Here is a 22,877-nt window from a genome sequence, read left to right as displayed (position 1 = left end):
TGCAATGCATATTCCAGAGTTACCTTTAATCAACTATACGCCGCCGCCCAAGGATGAAGTCGCATCGTTTGAACGCTGCGTATGATTTGTCGTATCGAATCATCGAAATCAACGAGTGGAGTGATAATAAGACAAGACAATTTCACAGGCCGCGTTCAGTCGATGTCGTTTGTCAAATTCTAAAATCGCATAGTAGTGTGCGTTTTATTTTCGTTCGACAATATAGTCGAATTCGTAAGGTTGTCTCGGCAGCGCGGCTGTATTGACGTATACATTTGAACTGAGATGTGTTATCATTTGTTAGAGGAGTTAAGGTCAGAGATCTGTTATCATTTGTTAGAGGTGTTAAGGTTAGAGATCTGTTATCATTCTTTAGAGGAGTTAAGGTTAGAGATCTGTTATCATTTGTTAGAGGAGTTAAGATTAGAGATCTGTTATCATTTGTTAGAGATGTTAAGGTTAGAGATCTGTTATCATTTGTTAGAGGAGTTAAGGTTAGAGATCTGTTATCATTTGTTAGAGGAGTTAAGGTTAGAGATCTGTTATCATTTGTTAGAGGAGTTAAGGTTATAGGCAGAATAAAGTTAGTGCCGCCTTCCAGAGGGATAAACCCAGCTTACTATTTAAAGTAAAAGAAAGCTAAAATATGAACATTTTATCATAAGGACAACTGGAAACTATGTGTAAAAATACTTTCATTTATTTTTTTTTTAGATTTTTCAAGAGTGTTGAAGGGCATTCAAATATTTGAATACTGTGGTGGGCTTTATGAATCATACTGACGGTATCTAGGAACTCTGACGTCACATCACCTTTTTTTTCCTGATGTTCACCACAGGGAAGAACATTTATTTTAGTTTACTCATACTCGTAAACAAAAAGACTTACTCCAACATTTAAAATCGTGATTATTGTTGGATAAATTTTCTGTGACGTCAGAACTCTGATAAATTCTGATAGTATGGTCCATAAAAGCCACCTTAGAAATCAGATGTTTGAGCACCTTTCACAAAACTCATTTTCATTAAACGAAAGTATATTTTTGGGACGTTTTAAATGGTGTGTTTAGTGATGCATACTTCGATTTTCGGAGGTCTTTTCCTTGAACACAATCATACTTAGTAACGATCAGTCTTTCTACGCAAGTTTACTTAGAGAAGATATATCGCTTAGATTTTAGACCTCATAACCTCTCCATCAAATCAAATCAAGATTTCCTTATTATTCCCTGTCCCAAAAAGGCGTTATTGTCGACGCGAAATGGAGTGAAATTCCAGACTATGGTAAATTTAATGTATTACCGTAGCTCGACGATAATATTTAATTGCATATCCAAAATTAAGATAGCACAGCGTGTGTCTATGAATGAATTAAACCCTGGATAATAATGATTTCTTTTGACTGGTTGATTCAGAGATCGATTAGTGTATAACGCCTTGATCAAGAGTATTTAACTTTATACTACAGCGGTCATTGTCAAAAACTGAAGAACCAGAAATAAACCATAAACCTTTGTTTTGTAACTGACAAGCTTTCCCACTCGTGACTCATAGATTTCGCCTGCAAGTGATTTCTTGTGAGCTTCATGTATGATCAGAGTAGTCTTATGAGTGAAACAAAGGTCACTGGTGCACTGAAGTCGGAGGAGTCTGAAAATGTCACAAAGGTCACTGGTGCACTGAAGTCGGAGGAGTCTGAAAATGTCACAAAGGTCACTGGTGCACTGAAGTCGGAGGAATCTGAAAATGTCACAAAGGTCACTGGTGCACTGAAGCCGGAGGAATCTGAAAATGTGACAAAGGTCACTGGTGCACTGAAGCCCGAGGAATCTGAAAATGTCACAAAGGTCACTGATGCACTGAAGTCGGAGGAATCTGAAAATGTCACAAAGGTCACTGGTGCACCGGAGTCAGAGGAATCTGAAAATGTCACAAAGGTCACTGGTGCACCGGAGTCAGAGGAATCTGAAAATGTCACAAAGGTCACTGGTGCACTGAAGTCGGAGGAATCTGAAAATGTCACAAAGGTCACTGGTGCACTGAAGTCGGAGGAATCTGAAAATGTCACAAAGGTCACTGGTGCACTGAAGTCGGAGGAATCTGAAAATGTCACAAAGGTCACTGGTGCACCGGAGTCGGAGGAATCTGAAAATGTCACAAAGGTCACTGGTGCACTGAAGTCGGAGGAATCTGAAAATGTCACAAAGGTCACTGGTGCACTGAAGTCGGAGGAATCTGAAAATGTCACAAAGGTCACTGGTGCACTGAAGCCGGAGGAATCTGAAAATGTCACAAAGGTCACTGGTGCACTGAAGCCGGAGGAATCTGAAAATGTCACAAAGGTCACTGGTGCACTGAAGTCGGAGGAATCTGAAAATGTCACAAAGGTCACTGGTGCACTGAAGTCGGAGGAATCTGAAAATGTCACAAAGGTCACTGGTGCACTGAAGTCGGAGGAATCTGAAAATGTCACAAAGGTCACTGGTGCACTGAAGTCGGAGGAATCTGAAAATGTCACAAAGGTCACTGGTGCACTGAAGTCGGAGGAATCTGAAAATGTCACAAAGGTCACTGGTGCACTGAAGCCGAAGGAATCTGAAAATGTCACAAAGGTCACTGGTGCACTGAAGTCGGAGGAATCTGAAAATGTCACAAAGTATACAGGTACACTGAAGTCGGAGGAATCTGAAAATGTCACAAAGGTCACTGGTGCACTGAAGTCGGAGGAATCTGAAAATGTCACAAAGGTCACTGGTGCACTGAAGTCGGAGGAATCTGAAAATGTCACAAAGGTCACTGGTGCACTGAAGCCGGAGGAATCTGAAAATGTCACAAAGGATACAGGTACACTGAAGACAGAGGAATCTGAAAATGTCACAAAGGTCACTGGTGCACTGAAGTCGGAGGAATCTGAAAATGTCACTGGTACACTGAAGCCGGAGGAATCTGAAAATGTCACAAAGGATACAGGTACACTGAAGTCAGAGGAATCTGAAAATGTCACAAAGGTCGCTGGTATACCGGAGTCAGAGGAATCTGAAATTGTCACAAAGTCACTAGTACACTGAAGTCAGATGAATCTGAAAAGGTCACTGGTACACTGAAGTCAGAGGAATCTGAAAATGTCACAAAGTTCACTGGTATACCGGAGTCAGAGGAATCTGAAAATGTCACAAAGGTCACTGGCACACTGAAGTCAGAAGAATCTGAAAATGTCACAAAGTTCACTGGTATACTGAAGTCAGATGAATCTGAAAAGGTCACTGGTACACTGAAGTCAGATGAATCTGAAAAAGTCACAAAGGTCACTGGCACAGTGAAGTCAGATGAATCTGAAAATGTCACAAAGGTCACTGGTACACTGAAGTCAGATGAATCGGAAAATGTCACAAAGGTCACTGGTACAGTGAAGTCAGAGGAATCGGAAAATGTCACAAAGGTCACTGGTATACCGGAGTCAGAGGAATCTGAAAATGTCACAAAGGTCACTGGCACACTGAAGTCAGATGAATCTGAAAATGTCACAAAGTTCACTGGTATACTGAAGTCAGATGAATCTGAAAAGGTCACTGGTACACTGAAGTCAGATGAATCTGAAAAAGTCACAAAGGTCACTGGCACAGTGAAGTCAGATGAATCTGAAAAGGTCACAAAGGTCACTGGTACACTGAAGTCAGAGGAATCGGAAAATGTTACAAAGGTCACTGGTACAGTGAAGTCAGATGAATCGGAAAATGTCACAAAGGTCACTGGTATACCGGAGTAAGAGGAATCTGAAAATGTCACAAAGGTCACTGGTACAGTGAAGTCAGATGAATCTACAAAGGTCTCTGGTACACCGGAGTCAGAGGAATCTGAAAATGTCACAGCCTCTCTGGGATATTACTTGGCGTTGGTCAGTTTTATGTTAAAGCAAACAGTGGTCAAGGATCCTTCATTTCGTTATCCTTCATTTTATTAAGTGTAAAGTAGATTCTGTGTGTGTATTTATGTATCCTGATGACTGACCAAGGTGAATATAAAGACACTTTATAACATTAACGCAAATATCAAGTCAAAATCAATAGCTCGCTTTCCTCCCGCCACCATTCTGGCAACCGTCGTGTGAGTAAGATCGTACTGAGTTCGGTATAAAACACTACTAAAATAAATAAAGAAAAATGCCCAATCCTGTGATCTTAGTAGTGAATGCATAACTACCCTTTAGCATAACTTCGTAACCCAGCAAGCAGGGAAGCTTCCCCGACGTCTCCCGCAGAGGGAGATAACGTATTCTACGAAAAGGTCTATAGGGTACACGCACGCTTTACTTTTCCTCACTATTTATGTAGTAAATTTGTCAGTTTCAAGCCCAGAAATTTATATCCCCATTTTCGCGTGGTACCATGCCATACCACCACATCCAGCTTGTACATTTCTCTACAAAAAGTTCTCAATTATATCCAAAACAGACGAACTTCTGATACACTTTAATGAGGTTATAAATAGCAGTGCAGAAATTTTTGGTGTATCAGTAACCTTAATTATTATTAACCAGTCAGTGGTCGTTCATGCTTCAGTTCGGACCCATTTGCACGGATTGCGCATGTGTAACCTATACCCGTAATGAAATCAGGGCTCCATTATCACTTCCGTTTTTAGAATGTAATATTGTGCATTTTAAAGATTAAATTCTCTATATAAGACCCCAGCCAGCAATTTGTGATGTACCGATGCATACTTCTTATGAAAATAAAGATTTTCTAAACTTTGGGCAGGTACGAGTTTTACTGATGAAATTTGTAAATTCTTGGCAAAATGGTACAATGTGTCAGGTAGTAATGAAGTTTAAGGCGTTAGGAACGCCCATTTCCTGTTACATGTACAGCGGCAAATTTAATATTCTCAAAAAAGATACGAAGTATTTCAAAGGACTTTTTTTTAAGCTGTGACTAGCAACTCTATATTATAAGTTGCTCTGTATGTTTGTCGATATCAGCCTTTCGGTCATTTGGGGTGTGAGCCAAATTTTAGTTATCCTGTCTTTCAACATGAGCCGTTAACTTAACGAGTACAAGACCACAGGCCTCCTACATCTTACTGCCTGATGTCGCAGTTAACGAGTACAAGACCACAGGACTCCTACATCTTACTGCCTGATGTCGCAATTAACTCAACGAGTACAAGACCACAGAACTCCTACATCTTATTGCCTGATGTTGCAGAGTACAAGACCACAGGACTCCTACATCTTATTGCCTGATGTCGCAGCTATTGTGAAAAACCAACATTGTGTTTTCAAATTTGTCCTCCAGTTTTAAATGATCCGCTAACATACAAACATTTTACGACAAAGAAAATGGCGAACGATGTGCTCTAGTGTTCTCTGGGGTCGAGTAACCTTTACCAAAGTGTGTGTGTGGAGGGGATGAGTCGGGGGGTGGGGGGTGGGGGTGGGGGGGGGGGGGCTGTCCCTCCAATCGACTATCCGCAGGTTACTGTTGTTCCAAATTGGGTGAGGGTCCAGGAACTGGTCTAACAGAACTAACGGCTCTTGAAAAAAAGTGGTGAATCAGAAGTGACTGAATAATGACCCCTCCGGGGTCCTCAAAACCGGTGTCCTTGATGGATTGATTGAATGATTTATATCAGTTTGACTGTTGTTAAGCTAAAAACAAAAATTTAACTTATACGATGGTGGTAAGTTTTATGTGACATTCAGATATTGAAAGACAAGCCCATTGGTCTTAAATATGGAAAAAACATAAAAATTACATAACGTTCAGGTGAAAGAGTGCCAAAACTTAGTCGCGAATATGGTCTTTTTTTTAATATTAAGAAGCTTAATATTGAACTCTCACCAATACAGTCGATGTGAGTTCAAGTCCAGCTCATGCTGGCTTCCTCTCCGGCCGTACGTGGGAAGGCCTGCCAGCAACCTCCGGATGGTCGTGGGTTTCCCCCGGGCTCTGCCCGGTTTCCACCCACCATAATGCTGGCCGCCGTGGTATAAGTGAAATATTCTTGAGTACTGCGTAAAACACCAATCAAATAAATAAATAAATCTTTGTGTAATAAGGTTATAAACGATGATTAACACATGTTTAATAAATATATTTGTACTAGAATTTGGTCTTTTCAGCTGATATATGAGTTTAACCTGGATTTTGATCATATTTGTCTTTTTAATATATTCACAAATATTATCCTAATTCAGATTAGTGGCATATGATTGGATATAAACAACACATTTACATTCAAATACATTTATTAGACATGCATCACATCTTCATTTAGAACATTATTATGCAAAGACGATAAATACCAAAAGGTGATCCCAAATACCCACCATACCAAAATATTTTCAATGACCATATTTATAAATAAGTCTTTTTATCTGGTTTGGGCATCATTTTTTATATTTTCCTCTCCTTTAACCAAAAATTGACTGTGCAAAGGACCACGCGAGCGACGTCGTCACCAAGACCCCACAAGCAATGAAAGCCGGTGAATCTATAAAATCCCTATTCAAGGCTAGACCTGAACCCGCAAATCGTGTGGCCGTCGATTGGAAGGTCAAATTACTTATGAAATCTATTCGAGGGAACATATTTACAGGTTAAGAACGATGTTATAGTAATGAGGAAAAATAAAAGTTTACTTACCAAAACGGAACAATACAAATGCGAAACGCTGGGCCTGGCCTTAACTATTGAATGGTTTTAAAGCAAAAGGTAACTGTGTAAACATTGAACTATAAAACTGAGTACACACCAAGTTACGTGTGAAACACGAGCACGTCTCGTGCACATATACCGTCACGTTCACTGAGCCCAACTGTTGGCGATTTAGTTCCGGAATGGCCATTTATTAACACGCCAAGATATAACTGTTTCCCCTGTCAAACACACGTGGAGTATCACGTTACATAAGTGAGCTGGCCATTGATTGACATTTGTAAACGTCATTCTAGATCATAACACCTTTTCTTTCCTTTCTTGTGCTGCACAAATATAACACTGAAATCCTCATAGGTTTGACAGGGCGTGAGGTTGTAGAAGGTTTCATGCTTGTTCAATAATAAGTATGTATACTGTCGATTTAAGAGTTGGGAAAACGGAGTTTGGGATTGATTTTTGTTGACTCAGCACTCCAAAGCGTGCAGAGAAAAAAGGTTCGGGCAAACAAAACGGTCGCCAGGCATTCATTTATATTTGGGCGTGTCAATGACCACATCTTTCAACATTTATTTATTAGAATACTTTTCGCTGCGATCTCAGTCTAGTTCACATGACACAAAATAAGCGAGCCTGCTACGAATCTAGATTGAAATCTCCTGAGAAAACGAGATAGTGAAGTCTGACCTGGCCCCGACATGGAACCAGATATCATACTCCTCACAACGCTTGCGTCAATCTCTACGCTCGCTTTACACCACTGCCATGCGTACTAGAGAAACTTTGACCCATGGAAATCGTGCAACACGTAGGCTTGTTTAGATTTAGCCTAATTACTGATGTCCTTGCGCGAGGCTGTAGTCAGCATTTTTAATTACAAGTGCTTTAATTGTCCGAGGGAATCGTGTCTGCATATTTTAGATAAAATGAATAGGAAATCATTCTACGAATTCGGGTCGCTGTTCTTGTGCTGATCTGACACGAAACTGACCACTGTCGTTTAAATAAAAAATTGTGAAAATGTTGAAAACGCTGACTGTATCTATTGTGCATGGCGGGCTTCCGTGGCCGAGGTAGTTAGCGCGTTAGCACGGCTGAACAGCGTCTTGGACCCTTACTGGCACCAACGCCCAAATTACAAAAAGCGGTGAGCGTCTCACCAATGCAGCCGCTGTGAGTTCTGACCGTACGTGAGAAGGTCTGGCACAACCTTCGGATGGTCGCGGGTTTCCCCCGGGCTCTACCCGGCTTCCTTCAACCATTATGCTGGCCGTCATCGTATAAGAGAAGTATTTTTGAGTACAGTGCAAAACATCAATCAAATAAGTAAATAGATAAATAAATATTGTGCAACAGCATGTCGTCAAGACAGAAAGATACATTGTTTTGCAGAAAGCGATCGTAGCCTATGTTGACTGTAACTAACGTCCTCAGCGTTGAATTGCTCCTCGTTTTACATATACATGTACCTCTTTTCTTTTTAGAGACAGTGTTACACCTTTTGTTGCTTTATAGCCGGATATGATGTATATTATACAAACATGGGCCTTTCAGCGAATTTGGCTCAGTTAGTAGAGCGTCCGATTCGGAAGCGGGAGATCCAGGGTCAGTCCTAGGTCTGGTCACACCTAAGACTTCAAAAGAGGAAATTGTAGCTTCCTCGGCTGGCGTTCAGCATTTAGGGGAAGCCAAGACCCGTATCGGTATAATGGCTCAAGTGGGGAACCTTACTTACCTTCGGTAAGTCGTCTAAGTGAAGCAGCACTAGATAAAAGAGCGGTGGAGTTCCTTCCTGCAACAAGGAGGCACATTACATGCACTCTAAGGATTCCTTCATCGTCATATGACCGGAACATTGTTACGTTAAACCACAAGCACTCACTCACTTCCTTTCAGTGTTTTAAACATAAAGCGTTATAGATTGCCTATTGGATTTGATGTATCCGACATTACACATGTTTTTCAGACATTATTGGAAATTGCTGATTATACAGACGGCTACTTCCAGGTAAGTATTTTCCGTTAAAATTATATATATATATATATTTGTAAGAGACTGTGACGCTAATTTTACTCATGAAACTGGTCTATGGAATTTTGACTTTCATTGACACCGGTACTATTTCACCAGATTGTCACCGGAACTGTAATTTAGATACGCTTACACTTATACATGGAGATAGAATTCATAAAATAGGATGGCATCGCTGACTTGTGATCTGGGGAAACTTTGTTCATTTTATTTTTAGGGTTCAATTATATTTATTTGCTTATTTATTTTATTTATTTTTTATTTATGTATTTAACGCTGTACTCAGGAATTTTTCACTTATTCGCGGGCAGTCAGCATGATGAGCGGAGAAACCCGGAGTGCCCGAAGAAAAAAATCTTCTTTTGTCAAGTTAGGGACAAACTTTCCCACATGTGACCTACAAACATGCAAACATTATTTAACTTCGTAACCAACTTTAGACTGAGCTCATTGCCACAACAACTTCGTGGACCTATATTGGCACCAATACTCCAAAAACCTTGAGAGTGGCGAACCTGCGGTTTTGAAGTGGCACTTCGGGTGTCGTACTGGTGCCATTTCAGTGTCACACCCTAAAGAAAAAACCAAGGGGCATGCATGCCCTATCATGCCGTGATACCCTCTGAGATTAAGTGTAACACGCTTCGTACACAAATAGATTATTTCAGATCTGTTAATTGGTTTCTATGTAAGCGTCGAAACAGACATTCGTGTACCTGCCGACAACCATAATGGACGTTCCCAGTAAAGAATCGCATGACCAATTTACAAAACAGCATCCAACAAATACCACCAAGCAACAGCTTTTGTATGAAAGTATATGAAGTAAGAAATCAGGACAGATTCATGCAAAGAGAAGCAATCAACTGTTTCTCATCGTGAAATACTAGGCGAATGAATTAAATCAGTGCCCAAATCGTGTCCGATGCTAGTACATATTTTGTCGTTAATCGAACTTATTTTCTCGGTTGAGCTTTGTTCACAAGTGTTCATATATCCAACTTTGCTATCTAATTCGACACTATTTCTCTTGAAAGTCTTGCTCTTGATCCATACTTTTGCTCCTAATAAGCATGGTGCATCGTCGTTGTCCATAAACTTTAAAACCCATTTCTCATGGGTGGATGCATGGATGGAAGGCCTTTCCATTATTTATATGTTCGTTAATAAACAAAGAGAAGTGCAGCAACTGTTATTGCATTCAGCTTACAATTCTCTTTGACATTCCTCAGTCAGGTAACCATTGGTCGATTTTCGGCTGGAATATCTCCAAATGTGTGCATAACATGTTCATATATGCCTTCCAAATCTTATGATAACTACTTTTAGTAATTCTGCACAAGTAACGTCTAATAAATTGCAAGTAACTGTTTTTTTTACCTAATATTGCTTCGCCATGGTGCTAGAGGGCGTGTAACGGACCCAAACTGACAAGAGACCGTGTGTCACTGGTTACATGTGGCCATTTGCCAGTTATCACACGCATCACAGACATCACAGGTATCACAGTTATTACAGCCATTACGGTTATCACAGCTATTACAGATATCACAGCTATTATAGATATTACAGCTATTAGAGTTATCACAGATATCGCAGCTATTACAGTTATCACATCTATCACTGCTCTGGTTTTACTTTCTAAGTCTACTGTTGTATATGTTACTACAATAGCTTTAATACAGACTTACCTCTGATGTGTTTGACCGGTGAAAATATCTGGAAGTGTTGTCTTGGAAGAAACATTTGACTCTAGTCTGAAGACCAAACGTGAACTTAGCGAGAGCAAGTTGCAACTAACAGGTACCTGCGATTATAACTCCGCATAGCGCTCGCCCATATCTGCGCTCACCTGTACTTGACTCAATTGGGAGACGCACTGTGCTCTCGCTATATACCATCAACTAGGCTAGATACAGTTGAGAACATTTCAAGACTTGAAGTTTCGGTAGTTTACTCTGTTTTTCTCATCGGCCCATTATCATCGGTACTATAACAGAACCATAAATTGAACGAAACGAGACGAAAATGTAAAATAGTTTGCAGGCGATGTTGCCCCCACTCCAGACCCTCATCGACTTCGACGACTAATTAAAGTCTACCCAAAATCTATAATTTACTATAACGGCACGTAAAGGATGGCGGGATACAAAATAGGAGTCGGCTATCACATGATTGCAGAATGCCGTATACGCTTAACGCCCGCATATCAAGGAAAATCGAACCAGCAAAACAGAGAATCGTCTTTTAGAGAAGCAATGGTGTAATTATATTCCAAATATTGATTGACTTGAAAAATCCATAAACGAACTCGAAAATAACGGTGCGCTGAAGAGGTATGATGACACAGACTGCTAACTCTATTTACCATAGGTTTCAAGGCAGTCAACGTATTACTTGATACAGTTCGTTCATGTTTAAAAGGCTGAGGTGCCATGCACTCGTACATTGTGAAGGACTCGTACATTGAATACATGGTTCTCAGTAAAATAACGCGTATGTGGCCGTTCTTAATTCTACTGTGAAGTGAAGCAGGCCATATTGTTTTGCTTTGTGTTCATGTTTTTGTATGTTAAATGTGATGAAAACACGCCGGTTTGAGTAATTCTAGACAAACGTTAACATCACTGCATTTTTTTACCTAATTCATCTTAAAGGAAAGAACTTCTAAAAATCGAAGTAGGCATCACTAAATAGACCACTCAAAATTATGCATAAATATACTTTCATTTATTTTTTTAGATTTTTGTAAAAATAGTTAAAGGCGTTCAAACATTTGAATTCTAAGGTGGGCTTAATGGACCATGCTATTAGTTTATCAGTCGTTACATAAACTCTAATACGACACTGAGTGTTAGAATAACTATTTTTTACAATCGAGTAAAAGATTACTAAAACAATGTTCTCAAAAATTTCAGTTTGTCGTTGTCGGTATTATGAGTCTTATTTCATAATTTAGCTTTATTTACTTTAGGCCATAGGTCAAGGTGGCGGGTAAATGGCTGCTATTGAAGTATTTTACGTGAAGAGCTATAATAAAACCCAAAGTGGGGTAAGCTGATAGGGGGCTGTACTTCACCCCTTAAGTGTGACAATTTGCCAAATATCACACTGTCCCCAGTCTTTGATTTTAGTCTCTGTGCCGTGTAGCCTTTTTTACACCCGGAGTTTAAGGTATATGCTACACTGTAGGACACATGCGATGCACTCAACTCCTCTTAACATGGAATCTGTAGAACCCTCCTCTTAACACGGAGTCTGTAGAATCCTTCTCTTAACACGGAGTATGTAGAATCCTCCTCTTAACACGGAGTCTGTAGATTCCTTCTCTTAACACGGAGTCTGTAGAATCCTCCTCTTAACATGGAGTCTGTAGAACCCTCCTCTTAACACGGAGTCTGTAGAATCCTCCTCTTAACACGGAGTATGTAGAATCCTCCTCTTAACACGGAGTCTGAAGAATCCTCCTCTTAACACGGAGTCTGTAGAATCCTCCTCTTAACACGGAGTCTGTAGAATCCTCCTCTTAACACGGAGTATGTAGAATCCTCCTCTTAACACGGAGTCTGAAGAATCCTCCTCTTAACACGGAGTCTGTAGAACCCTCCTCTAACATGGAGTCTGTAAAATCCTTCTCTTAACACGGAGTCTGTAGAATCCTTCTCTTAACATGGAGTCTGTAGAATCCTCCTCTTAACACGGAGTCTGTAGAATCCTCCTCTTAACACGGAGTCTGTAGAATCTTCCTCTTAACACGGAGTCTGTAGAACCCTCCTCTTAACATGGAGTCTGTAAAATCCTTTTCTTAACACGGAGTATGTAGAATCCTCCTCTTAACACGGAGTCTGTAGAATCCTCCTCTTAACACGGAGTCTGTAGAACTCTCCTCTTAACATGGAGTCTGTAAAATCCTTCTCTTAACACGGAGTCTGTAGAATCCTCCTCTTAACACGGAGTCTGTAGAATCTTCCTCTTAACACGGAGTCTGTAGATTCCTCCTCTTAACATGGAGTCTGTTGAATCCTCCTCTTAACATGTTCAGGATAAACAACCATCGACACCAGTCAAGCAAATGGATAAATTACAGGCAAAAAACACTTGAGTTGCATGAATGCAACAAAAGTCTTTTGTCATATTTGAACAACTCTATGTTGTGTTGAAATAACACAGGGTATTGAACACACGATGTGTTGGATGCTATACACGATGATACAAACAAGTTTTGGTTGTACCAACACAAGGTCGGATGACAAACATAAATTCACTCATTTTGGTTAAACACAAGTTTGTATTTTATTGTTTTGTGACACAAACATTTGTTCTTCACATGTATTTTAACACGTTTGAGTTGGGGTAAAACATTTGTGTGTTGAATAAAAAGTTGTTTCAGCAGAAGTGTTTTTTTTTGGGGGGGGGGGGTGCCGTCCTGGGCGCTGCATCTTATTTTCATACTTTCTATGCATAGTTATGACATATACAAATTCCACAACATTTTCCTCAACTTACCGCCAACGATCTTATTAAACCTGGAGTTTCCGCTTATTTTCCTTACAGACGAGAACGCTCGAGTGAGTGAGTGCTTGGGGTTTAACGTCGTACTCAACAATTTTTCAGTCATATGACGACGAAGGAATCATTAGGGTGCATGTACGTGTAATGTGCCTCCTTGTTGCAGGACGGATTTCCACCGCTCTTTTATTTAGTGCTGCTTCACTCAGACGACTTACCGAAGGCAAGTAAGCCGACCCGCCCGAGCCATTATACTGATACGGGTCAACCAGTCGTTGCACTATCCCCTTCATGCTGAAGGCCAAGCGAGGAAGTTACAACTTCCTCTTTTAAAGTCTTAGGTGTGATTTGATCAAGGAGAACGCTCGAGTGAAATGCCATCGAGTTCCGTGTAAAATACCTGTGACACAAGTGTCTGTGACCATGCATGTCGGTAGTAATCTATGAACCAGTGAAACCCGTCAGCACCACATCCCATCGCCCACATGTTTTAGAAACGAAAAATGTTTGCAATGTAAACGGCTACGTCATGGAAAGTAAAACTATACCAGTGAAGACACCTGGAAAATAGTCACACGTAATCGATAAATTACGGCCTGTTCTCAATATTTAAACAAACATATGCAGAATTAAATATTGGTTACCCCAGTATTGACGGGGGTTGTAACGCCTTCGACACAACGTGTGTGATAGCGTGATTCGCACACATCAATCAGAATGATGTTCAAAGCTGATTTGTAAAGGCTGCTGCTTAGACAATATCTGCTACTTTGTGTTAAGTCAAAGTGACCTTTTGAACATGACTTTGGTTTCAGTTCCCAGCAGAAGTTACCTGGACCACGGAGTAGGCCCATTTGATCCAGGTAAACAGATAAACACACCGACGTAGAGTGTTACATTGTTCCACCTTCATTATGTCTCAGTTGTGTTATGTAATATTGGACATGGTAATATGTGTATTGATTTGAACAGATTTTTCCTGTTGTGAAATTACCTTTACGGGGGATTCCGTGGCCTCCGAGGTTAGCGTGTCAGAGCAGCGCAGAGGAGCCCCTCACCATTGCGGTCGCCGTGAGTTCAAGTCCAACTCATGTTAGCTCCCCCCCCCCCCCCCCCACCACCACCACCACCCCCACCCCCGCACTCCCCGGGTTCAGCCCGGTTTTCCCCCAACTTAATGCTGGCCGCCATCGTATAAGTGAAGTATTCTTAAGTAGGGCGTGCTACGAACCCTGTCTTTAAACATTGTGTTATATTTTTTTATTTGTCAGGGTCTCAGCTACATTTTCCCCTCTGTGTACGACATGGCCTGCAGTCTGATTCAGTGGTGCGTTCTCAAGGCTTCGGTGTTTATTAGTTTAGTGTCATTGTACATAGAGTATCGGTGTTGTAAACGTGTTTACGATCAAACCATCCAGAATTTTCTTTTCGTTAGTGCATAAATATGAGCGACGGAGTTGTGAAGCTAGCAGTCATTTACCCAAGTCCACGCGAAAGCAGTCATTTACTCAAGTTAACGTGAGTAGTCAAACTCAAGTCTACTTGAGAGCAGTCATATTTACTGTCATACACTGTGACGCATTTTGCTCGGTTTGGAGATAACGGCTTTCAAACCACTCTACATTTGCCATTTTCTGTACAAGCCACTTTGTGAGCTTGCGTTTCGTGATTTGCTATTGTTTGAGACGTCGTTTTGGAGCTTGAATCGCTCATTGTCTCTTTGTGTGATTAGGTACATTTCATCCCAGCTTACCCTGAAAGTGACTATATTTCCGAAGAGTGAAACATGCATCGCCTGCTCGGCATCATGGACGCCACTGTCAACCCGTCCGCCCTGAGCAGTAACACCTTCACAGGCAGCTGGTGATAAACATCGACAGGGAGCTGTACCCATTTTGTCACTTATAGGGTTGTCATCCTCTTAACTATGGATTCTATATTTAAGTGAACTGATATCGGAATATCGGAAGCCGAAATATTCCATCCGGATTTGGACGCTGTGATCAGTAAGAGACTATATATTTTGTAACTATTTGTATTGTTTGTTTATTATAGTCAGTTGTATTATTTGTCTGTTTTGTTAAAATATATGTATTGAACGCAGAGCGTAGATAAAATAAAATGAAATGTTAAAATACAAAATTAATTGTATTGCTCTTTCCCACAAGATGGCGTGTTCGTTTTTGTATTTAGATTTCTTTGTGGTAAACTTTTTGTTAATTTCTACCCGAGTGTACATTTAACGCCATGTCCTTTATAACCTTGTTAGCTTAAAAGTAATTTCGATTTCAATATTAGTGTTAACGATTTCTCCGTTTCCGCTAAAAATAATTCGGATTGAGCTAAACACTGTGTAGTTTACTGTTTATGACGTTTTGTGGGGATACCGGTAACGTGGTACTCATACACTGCCGTCCAGCTTGGACCTGAATTTCCTTTGTTACTACTACATGTACTTAGCGGAAACAACATAACAAGGCAATATATCTGTGAACAGATGTCCCTAACACATGTATATTTCTTATTTCCTTTAGCAGCTTTTCCAGCGATTAAGTATCAAGAGAGCCAGTTAAAGCCGGCAGTTTTATTCATTTATTTTCCTACAAACGAGGCGGACTCTCTTACCTCTTTGTTACCACACTGGTATGTCAGAATTGACGCTATGATGTATTTATTTGATGACTGGTGTTTTACGCCGTGCTCAAGATCTGAGACTTTTAGTCAGAAGTTAAAACTTCCACTTGTAACTTGTAACTAATTCTAGTTGGACTAATGGTCTCAGATATATCACCCCGACAGCAGTCAGCATTGTGGTAGGAGGAAACCGGACAGAGCTCGGAGAAACCCACAACCATCCCCAGGTTGCTGCGTGGCCTTCACTCGAAAGGCACGAGAGGAAGCCAGCATGTGCTGGACTGGAACTGAGAGCGACCGTATTGGCACTATAAGATACATCGGTCGTTATTCTATATGTTTCCGTTAATTCCCACCCCAGGAGCATTAGGAGCCTTTAGGGTAAGGGAAGATCTCACATCCTTTAATTCCACCTCAGAGCGACATTGTACGTGTTTACAGTAAAGCAATCTGTTGTATCTGCTTGCCTGTAATCTTCGTATATGTATGTGCCATCGAGTATACAGACGATATCGATACGCCAATAAATGAACAGCCTGCGTCTAATACAGGTCAGTACGCAGGTCAAAATCACGAAGCTACCTGTAACTAATTGATGCCTTCGAACAGGAAGATGGTATTGCCCCTTGATACCAGACAAACACAAAGGCATCGCTTCACTCCCATGAGGGAAATACAAATGAATAATGTATTAAACCATCACACCTCACGCGCTAGGGAGTAGCCGTCCTCGGGAAACCATGACTCATGGATTCATTTATTTATTCGGTGCGTGTTTTATTAGTCTGTATTTAAGAGCACTTCTCTTTTATGAAAGAAGTGAGGTGTATGGAAGAAAGTAAGAAAATAAAGGCTAGTAACCGTGACCATGATTGGTTTCCTTTATACCTCATTGCCGTCATAAACGCGATACATTTACCAAGACAGCCATTCGTCGGAAGAAGACAGGCGGCTAAAAACTCTCCAACTGAACCCACAAAACTAATTGAAAATAAAAATGACAACGACGGTGTAGCGTGTACCAGAGCCGTCAAACGCTTACAATGTGTCTCCGACCGTGTTGCAATCTATAGCTGGCATATACTTGTTGTAGATATACTGAGGGCCCATAACGGCATACTGCAGTTCTGAAGCATGATGTTTGGCCTGTCATTTTGTCTACTGCAGAAGTCCATATTATTTCCCACAGGTAGCTCAAGAGATTGTACTTATATGACGGCGTGCCGGTTATTAGTGGAAAAAACCGGAGGCCTGAGGTAAACAATCGGCTTTGACAACCATGTAGGGGGAGGATTTGTTCATGTGTATGCATCAGGCGAATCAATACCGAAAACAGTAACGCTTTGTCAAAGAATTGAATTCCTGAAGCTATAAACTGTAAAAGAAACAAGAGAAAACATCAACTTTTGTGTACACGATCTAACACAAGTATAGTGCCACCGAAAGCAATACAAGTCAGCAAAGAAAGCAGATTCTGTAAAAAAAAAAACCTTGCATTCTATTTATTTATTTACGAATTTATTTGATAGTTCTTTAAAGGATACATAATCGATTCTGATTGGCTGGTGTGAGAAATAGTTAGTTCTAGGTTATCCTTACCGTAAGCCAAATTTTAGGAATGGCAGACTTATACAAGCGTGACCAAAGCTACAGGGTTTAAATCAAGAAATCCTATCTCCGCTATCAGCCAATCCGCGTCGATTCTGTACCCCTTTTATGCTATACCCAAACATTTTTCTCTTGTTACGATTCCGGTACTGCTTACGGCGGGAAGAATTAACCTGAAGGCTGGAGGTTAACCACCAACACTGTGTAAGTTGCTGACACCATGTGTAAGTTGCTGGCGCCATGTGTAAGTTGCTGGCGCCATGTCATGTACAGATATTCACACCATTTTTTTTATTAGCCTTCGAGTTGAATTAGATCACCGCGTTGCAGTTGCAATCAAAGCGCAACTGAGATACATATTTTGCTTTCGAAAACTGATATTCTAGCATGGTACACGATCTGAATACTGAATACTGATTGCACTCAGCCGCCTAGAGCATAGCTTACATCTTTCCAACATCAATGAAAACTATTGACAGCTCCTCTTTGCATGATTCCGTCCTATTTGCGCACTTCATATAGTTATTTGGTATTTTCTGTTATGGTGGTTTCTCATACGTCGTCTTGGGAATTGGCCTTGCGATTATTGACCTGGAACGTCCTTATTGGCTGACGGCTGATATACGAATGCCTGTTTCGATGTACAGGTTCAACAAAAGATGGGTTTACATTTGAGCACGGCCACGTGTCCACGAGCTTTGTCAACCGCTTATTGTCACCATGGTTACCCACCTAGAACGAGACTGGGATCTACATATTCTCTGTCCAAGATCAAGTCTTGTACATCATAGGCTTGTGCTACGGATGGTCGTGGGCATCCCCCGGGTCCCCGATTTCCTCCCACCATAATGCTGGCCGCCATCGTACAAGTGAAATATTCTTGAGTACGGTGTAAAACACCAATCAAATAAATAAATAAAAATCATAGGTTTGTGTATCACAACTATTTATAAACTTTGCAAAAGTGAAAGAGCAAATTGAGACTGTAAATTCTCGAGAATGAATCTTCTTCCTGCTTCGTGGTGTCCATTAATAATGACTCTAAATGGGTGAGGTAAGACGACAACTGTACACAAACTTGTTGATATATGTTTACATTTATTATACAATGCAGTACAAATGTCTTCCCATTTATTGTCGGTGAATGTAAATTTACAGTAAGCGTATACGATGTATAAACAAGGCAACAAAAATCTTATTTTGATGTAGTATTTAAAATGTCATGAGTACGGCGTGAAACACCAGTCAAATAAAATGTGATGTGTAGCAATGTTAATATGCATGCATGTACAATCTGGAATTAAGATGGATTAAAACAGATTATCCTAATCCTAACATTTAATTCTACAACCAGTCTTCAAATTAAAATCATTGCTGTTTATATTATAATGATTCATCTCTCGTTATATGCTGGCGGCCTAAACTTTAAATAAACTTCGTAAACAAGACAGTATAGATTTTATGTATGACCCCAATGTGAAACACAGAATAAGCTTCAACATGTTAACATCCAATATGAACAGCTACAGAAATTAACATGTAGAACGTGGACTTGCAGGGTTGACGTCATTGCCCTCCGGTTCCAGTTAATCTAAAGTGTATTAACTAATACCGGTATTAAGCCATATTTTATATTTACAATTTTAGCCTAACTCGGCAGCCAACGCAGTTTTCCAAAGTCAAGGTATAACGGTAGCAGGTTTAGTTCATATTTAATACACTGGTACACAGTGTGTTTTAGGCTAAGAACCAAATTGATGATTTGACTTAGAGTCTAATCTATTATTAAGTCTTAAACCAGTTTTGAACAACCCGGCCTTGGAATATGTAGACCGTGTACAGGCTAAATGTGCGAATCAATAGAATCAAGAATACGGCCTTTCTAAGACGTTATCTCAACTATTCTCAACAATTTCATGAGACGAATCTTGAAGATGCAGATCTAAATTCCGCTTATAATACACATGCCTTTTGGATTGTATAACTATGTTATACCTCATTCACAACGAACCGAACTCCTATGCAAATACTTCCCGTTATGCAGAGGAACTAACAGTTTAATATTATGAATTACCAAACAGAATCTGAGAGATATAAAACCTACGAACTGATATCGGAATGTGGCCTGTCCATAACGATTAGCTGTATAGACTACTCGCGTACAGACATAAGCTTACTCATGACTAGTTGCGTACAGACATGTTTACTCACGACTACTCGCGTACAGACATAAGCTTACTCATGACTAGTTGCGTACAGACAGGTTTACTCACGACTACTCGCGTACAGACATAAGCTTACTCATGACTAGTTGCGTACAGACAGGTTTACTCACGACTACTCGCGTACAGACATAAGCTTACTCATGACTAGTTGCGTACAGACAGGTTTACTCACGACTACTCGCGTACAGACATAAGCTTACTCATGACTAGTCGCGTATAGACATTGTCGTACACATGACTAGTTGCGTACAGACAGGTTTACTCACGACTACTCGCGTACAGACATAAGCTTACTCATGACTAGTTGCGTACAGACAGGTTTACTCACGACTACTCGCGTACAGACATAAGCTTACTCATGACTAGTTGCGTACAGACAGGTTTACTCACGACTACTCGCGTACAGACATAAGCTTACTCATGACTGGTTGCGTATAGACATTGTCTTACTCATGACTAGTACAGACAGGTTTACTCACGACTAGTCGCGCACAGACAGGCTTACTCACGACTGATCACATAATGGCATATGTTTACTCATGACGTTGCGTGTAGACATAGCCTTTCTCACGGCTAGTGACGTATAGAGACATAGCTTTTACTCATCAGTTGCGAATAGACATCACGACTCACGTGTCGTATTTTTCACTACTTATTCGCTTACTTGATGGCAATGGATATTATGGTGATGACTGAAGACAAGTCTATGAATGTATATGCATACTGAATCGTTTTCTGGGATTAGCAATACCCGGAATAGCATGTCGTCCAAGTATAGATTTCTCAGAAGACTTTGACCAAAACAAAACAACAAACCAATACTAAATTTTCCTAAGATAGACAACACTATAAATATTCCGTTGGAAAGAACAACACACGTCCTTCACAGACTCTGACACGATGGATATTACTTACAAACTCACTCAGGTAAATGTAGAAAAGCTCTTCCATCATAGCACACGCTGAAATGTGTAATACTGTGTGTAAAGCTAGGACAATTTGTCCGAAAATATCTGACTGTGATAGATCTTCGGCTTTTTATCAAAGTCAGCAAGTCGCCAGATTTGAAATTGTTGAGAAATTCACTGAAAACAATTCTCCTTTCTGTGTAGGCCTTATCTTCGTGATCTCTTGAGTCGTCATGTAGACCTCACAATGAATGGACCACAGATCTGTCGTATTCAGAGTTTGTGCCAGCTTTTCTTCGCAAAACTTTACAGCACTGCATTGTTGTTACTTCCATTCACTACAGTACTAGTCAGGCAAGCTTACCTGGCGTTCTTACGGCAGTCTTTGTTATGCTTTGAAACAATTTATGTTGGTGTTGTATTTCAAGGTTGTGATTGCGTTGTTACTTCCATTAACTACAGTACTAGTCAGACAACTTTCCTGGCGTTCTTACGGCAGTCTTTGTTATGCTTTTGAAACAATTTGTGTTGGTGTTGTATTTCAGCGTTGACATTGCGTTTCAGCTACCTTGTAGGGACAAGGCGATGACAAGGTCGTAAAACGATAACATTGTGAAACATTGGGACGCAATGGCTCACAATGTAATCTGTTGTAATCACTACCGCATGGGGAATTTCCCAGTACAATACACACAGCAGATTTCACTACTTCGAAAGTCGCGGAAGAACTTGTTACAGGTGAAATAATGACATTGCATGCATGATTATAAATTTTGAGTCTGGATAATTCCCAGAATTTTAAATACCCTTAGAATCATTCTGTACATCCAATTGTAATCTAAAGTTTTAGGCATACAGTAAAAATATTCATCACGTGCTTTACGAAAATGTCACAGCCTATTATCAAAAATCCAAGCAGTCATGACAACTGAAATTTCTTTAATCGATTGCTTCACTACCAATTCTTTTAATACAACGCTTAATTGGACGTAACACAGACTCATCCTTAATCCTGCAAATCTAACCCAATATCAGATTTAACGCGAACAGGTGATGTCAATTCATTCATCAAATAAAATTCGTAGTGGAATACAAGCATATAACTTCCGGAAATATCCAGAAATTCATTACACAGTTGTCTCCCTTAAATTATGTCTTTAAGTGTTGCCTGAGGCAAGAATCCCAATTCACCTGCTAAACAACAACCTCATTAGTTTCACGGAAACTCGGAGAACATCAATCCTATGTAGCAAGCATTTGCGTTGACTTTTCAGCTGAAGTAACAACTGCATCAGAAAAACGTCCTCCGTGAGCGACATTTCTCTTGTCGCCTACGTTGGAATTTCAAACAATGTCCGATAATCAAGATTCACAGCTTACGCTCATAAAACGTCATAATCCAAAACCATCTGTCAAATGGCGGTTATTTAATACAGAGATCTCGGAATATCAGAATGCATTGCGGAAGTAAAACTTGGTTTTAACCCAGTATTGAACGATCTGTCCGCTCTATTATAATAATAAAAAAAAACAGGTATCTACATGTCCATCTTGCGCTAGTTCCACATACCATCAATTCCCTCACATAACTGTCCTGGTGAGAATTAACGTTCGCATCACTTACGAGTTATCTCTTCTCCCAGTGACCAGCAATCCACTTTGAAATGTCACAATAAAGGCTCCATTTAAATCAGGACTGTCTCCAGCAAGTTTTATAGGACATACCTTCGTCGAGAGCACATTCATATAACAGCTACAACATTAACATTTTCACACCTACAGGGTATCTTCTTCTCCAGTAATTTGCGTTCTCTCCGGGCATTGGCTGCTATACTTCTGACACCACACGCATGCGTGTGTGGTCGCGGTGAGACAAGCCCTTATCTTGATTGGTTATGTTTTTTTCTTCCATTTTCCTCATAATTAGGCTTACATAATCCAAGCCAAATTCATCCTCTCACTGGACGTTTATAAGCTCCAGTGCCCCTTCTGTGGCAACACTTGCGTACCACAGAAAGAATTTATTCGAATCTTCATTACTTAAGTTATCGGGGCTCCAGGGACATTTCCAAACACAATATTGGCTGCAGGAACTGGAGTTGCGGGTAACTCGCCCTGTCCACCATTTTGGACCTCTGGCGAGGGAGCAGAAGAGTTGTTAGCCTCATTACGACCTTGGATGACGGAATCTGTCGTGGGGGAAACTTCGTCGATGCGTTCCATGAAAACTGTTGTCTGATTTACAGTGGTCTCCTCAGGGTAGGTGATTGTGGAGGATGAAAGCAGTGCTGTTGTTGTTGCATTGT

At 40.4% G+C, this 22,877-nt stretch overlaps 1 protein-coding gene across 1 annotated transcript; it reads left to right on the top strand.

Moving 5' to 3' along the window:
- The first annotated feature begins 1,585 nt into the window (after positions 1-1,585).
- On the top strand, positions 1,586-3,765 carry LOC135479849 (transcriptional regulator ATRX homolog). Its single transcript, XM_064759752.1, has 2 exons — positions 1,586-2,969; positions 3,053-3,765. Exons 1-2 carry the CDS (start codon positions 1,586-1,588, stop codon positions 3,763-3,765), a joined length of 2,097 nt encoding a protein of 698 aa, XP_064615822.1.
- Positions 3,766-22,877: the final 19,112 nt, after the last annotated feature.

The sequence above is a fragment of the Liolophura sinensis genome, chromosome 12 (assembly GCF_032854445.1).
Source record: "Liolophura sinensis isolate JHLJ2023 chromosome 12, CUHK_Ljap_v2, whole genome shotgun sequence".
NCBI lineage: Eukaryota > Metazoa > Mollusca > Polyplacophora > Chitonida > Chitonidae > Liolophura > Liolophura sinensis.
This window is presented reverse-complemented; position numbering and strand designations above follow the sequence as displayed.

Bases quoted from the DNA above. Each gene is read 5' to 3' on its own strand.
- LOC135479849 (XM_064759752.1), top strand. From the start codon at position 1,586: ATGTATGATCAGAGTAGTCTTATGAGTGAAACAAAGGTCACTGGTGCA. The intron at 2,970-3,052 runs GTACACTGAAGT...ATTGTCACAAAG, and splicing joins AAATGTCACAAAGGATACAG to TCACTAGTACACTGAAGTCA.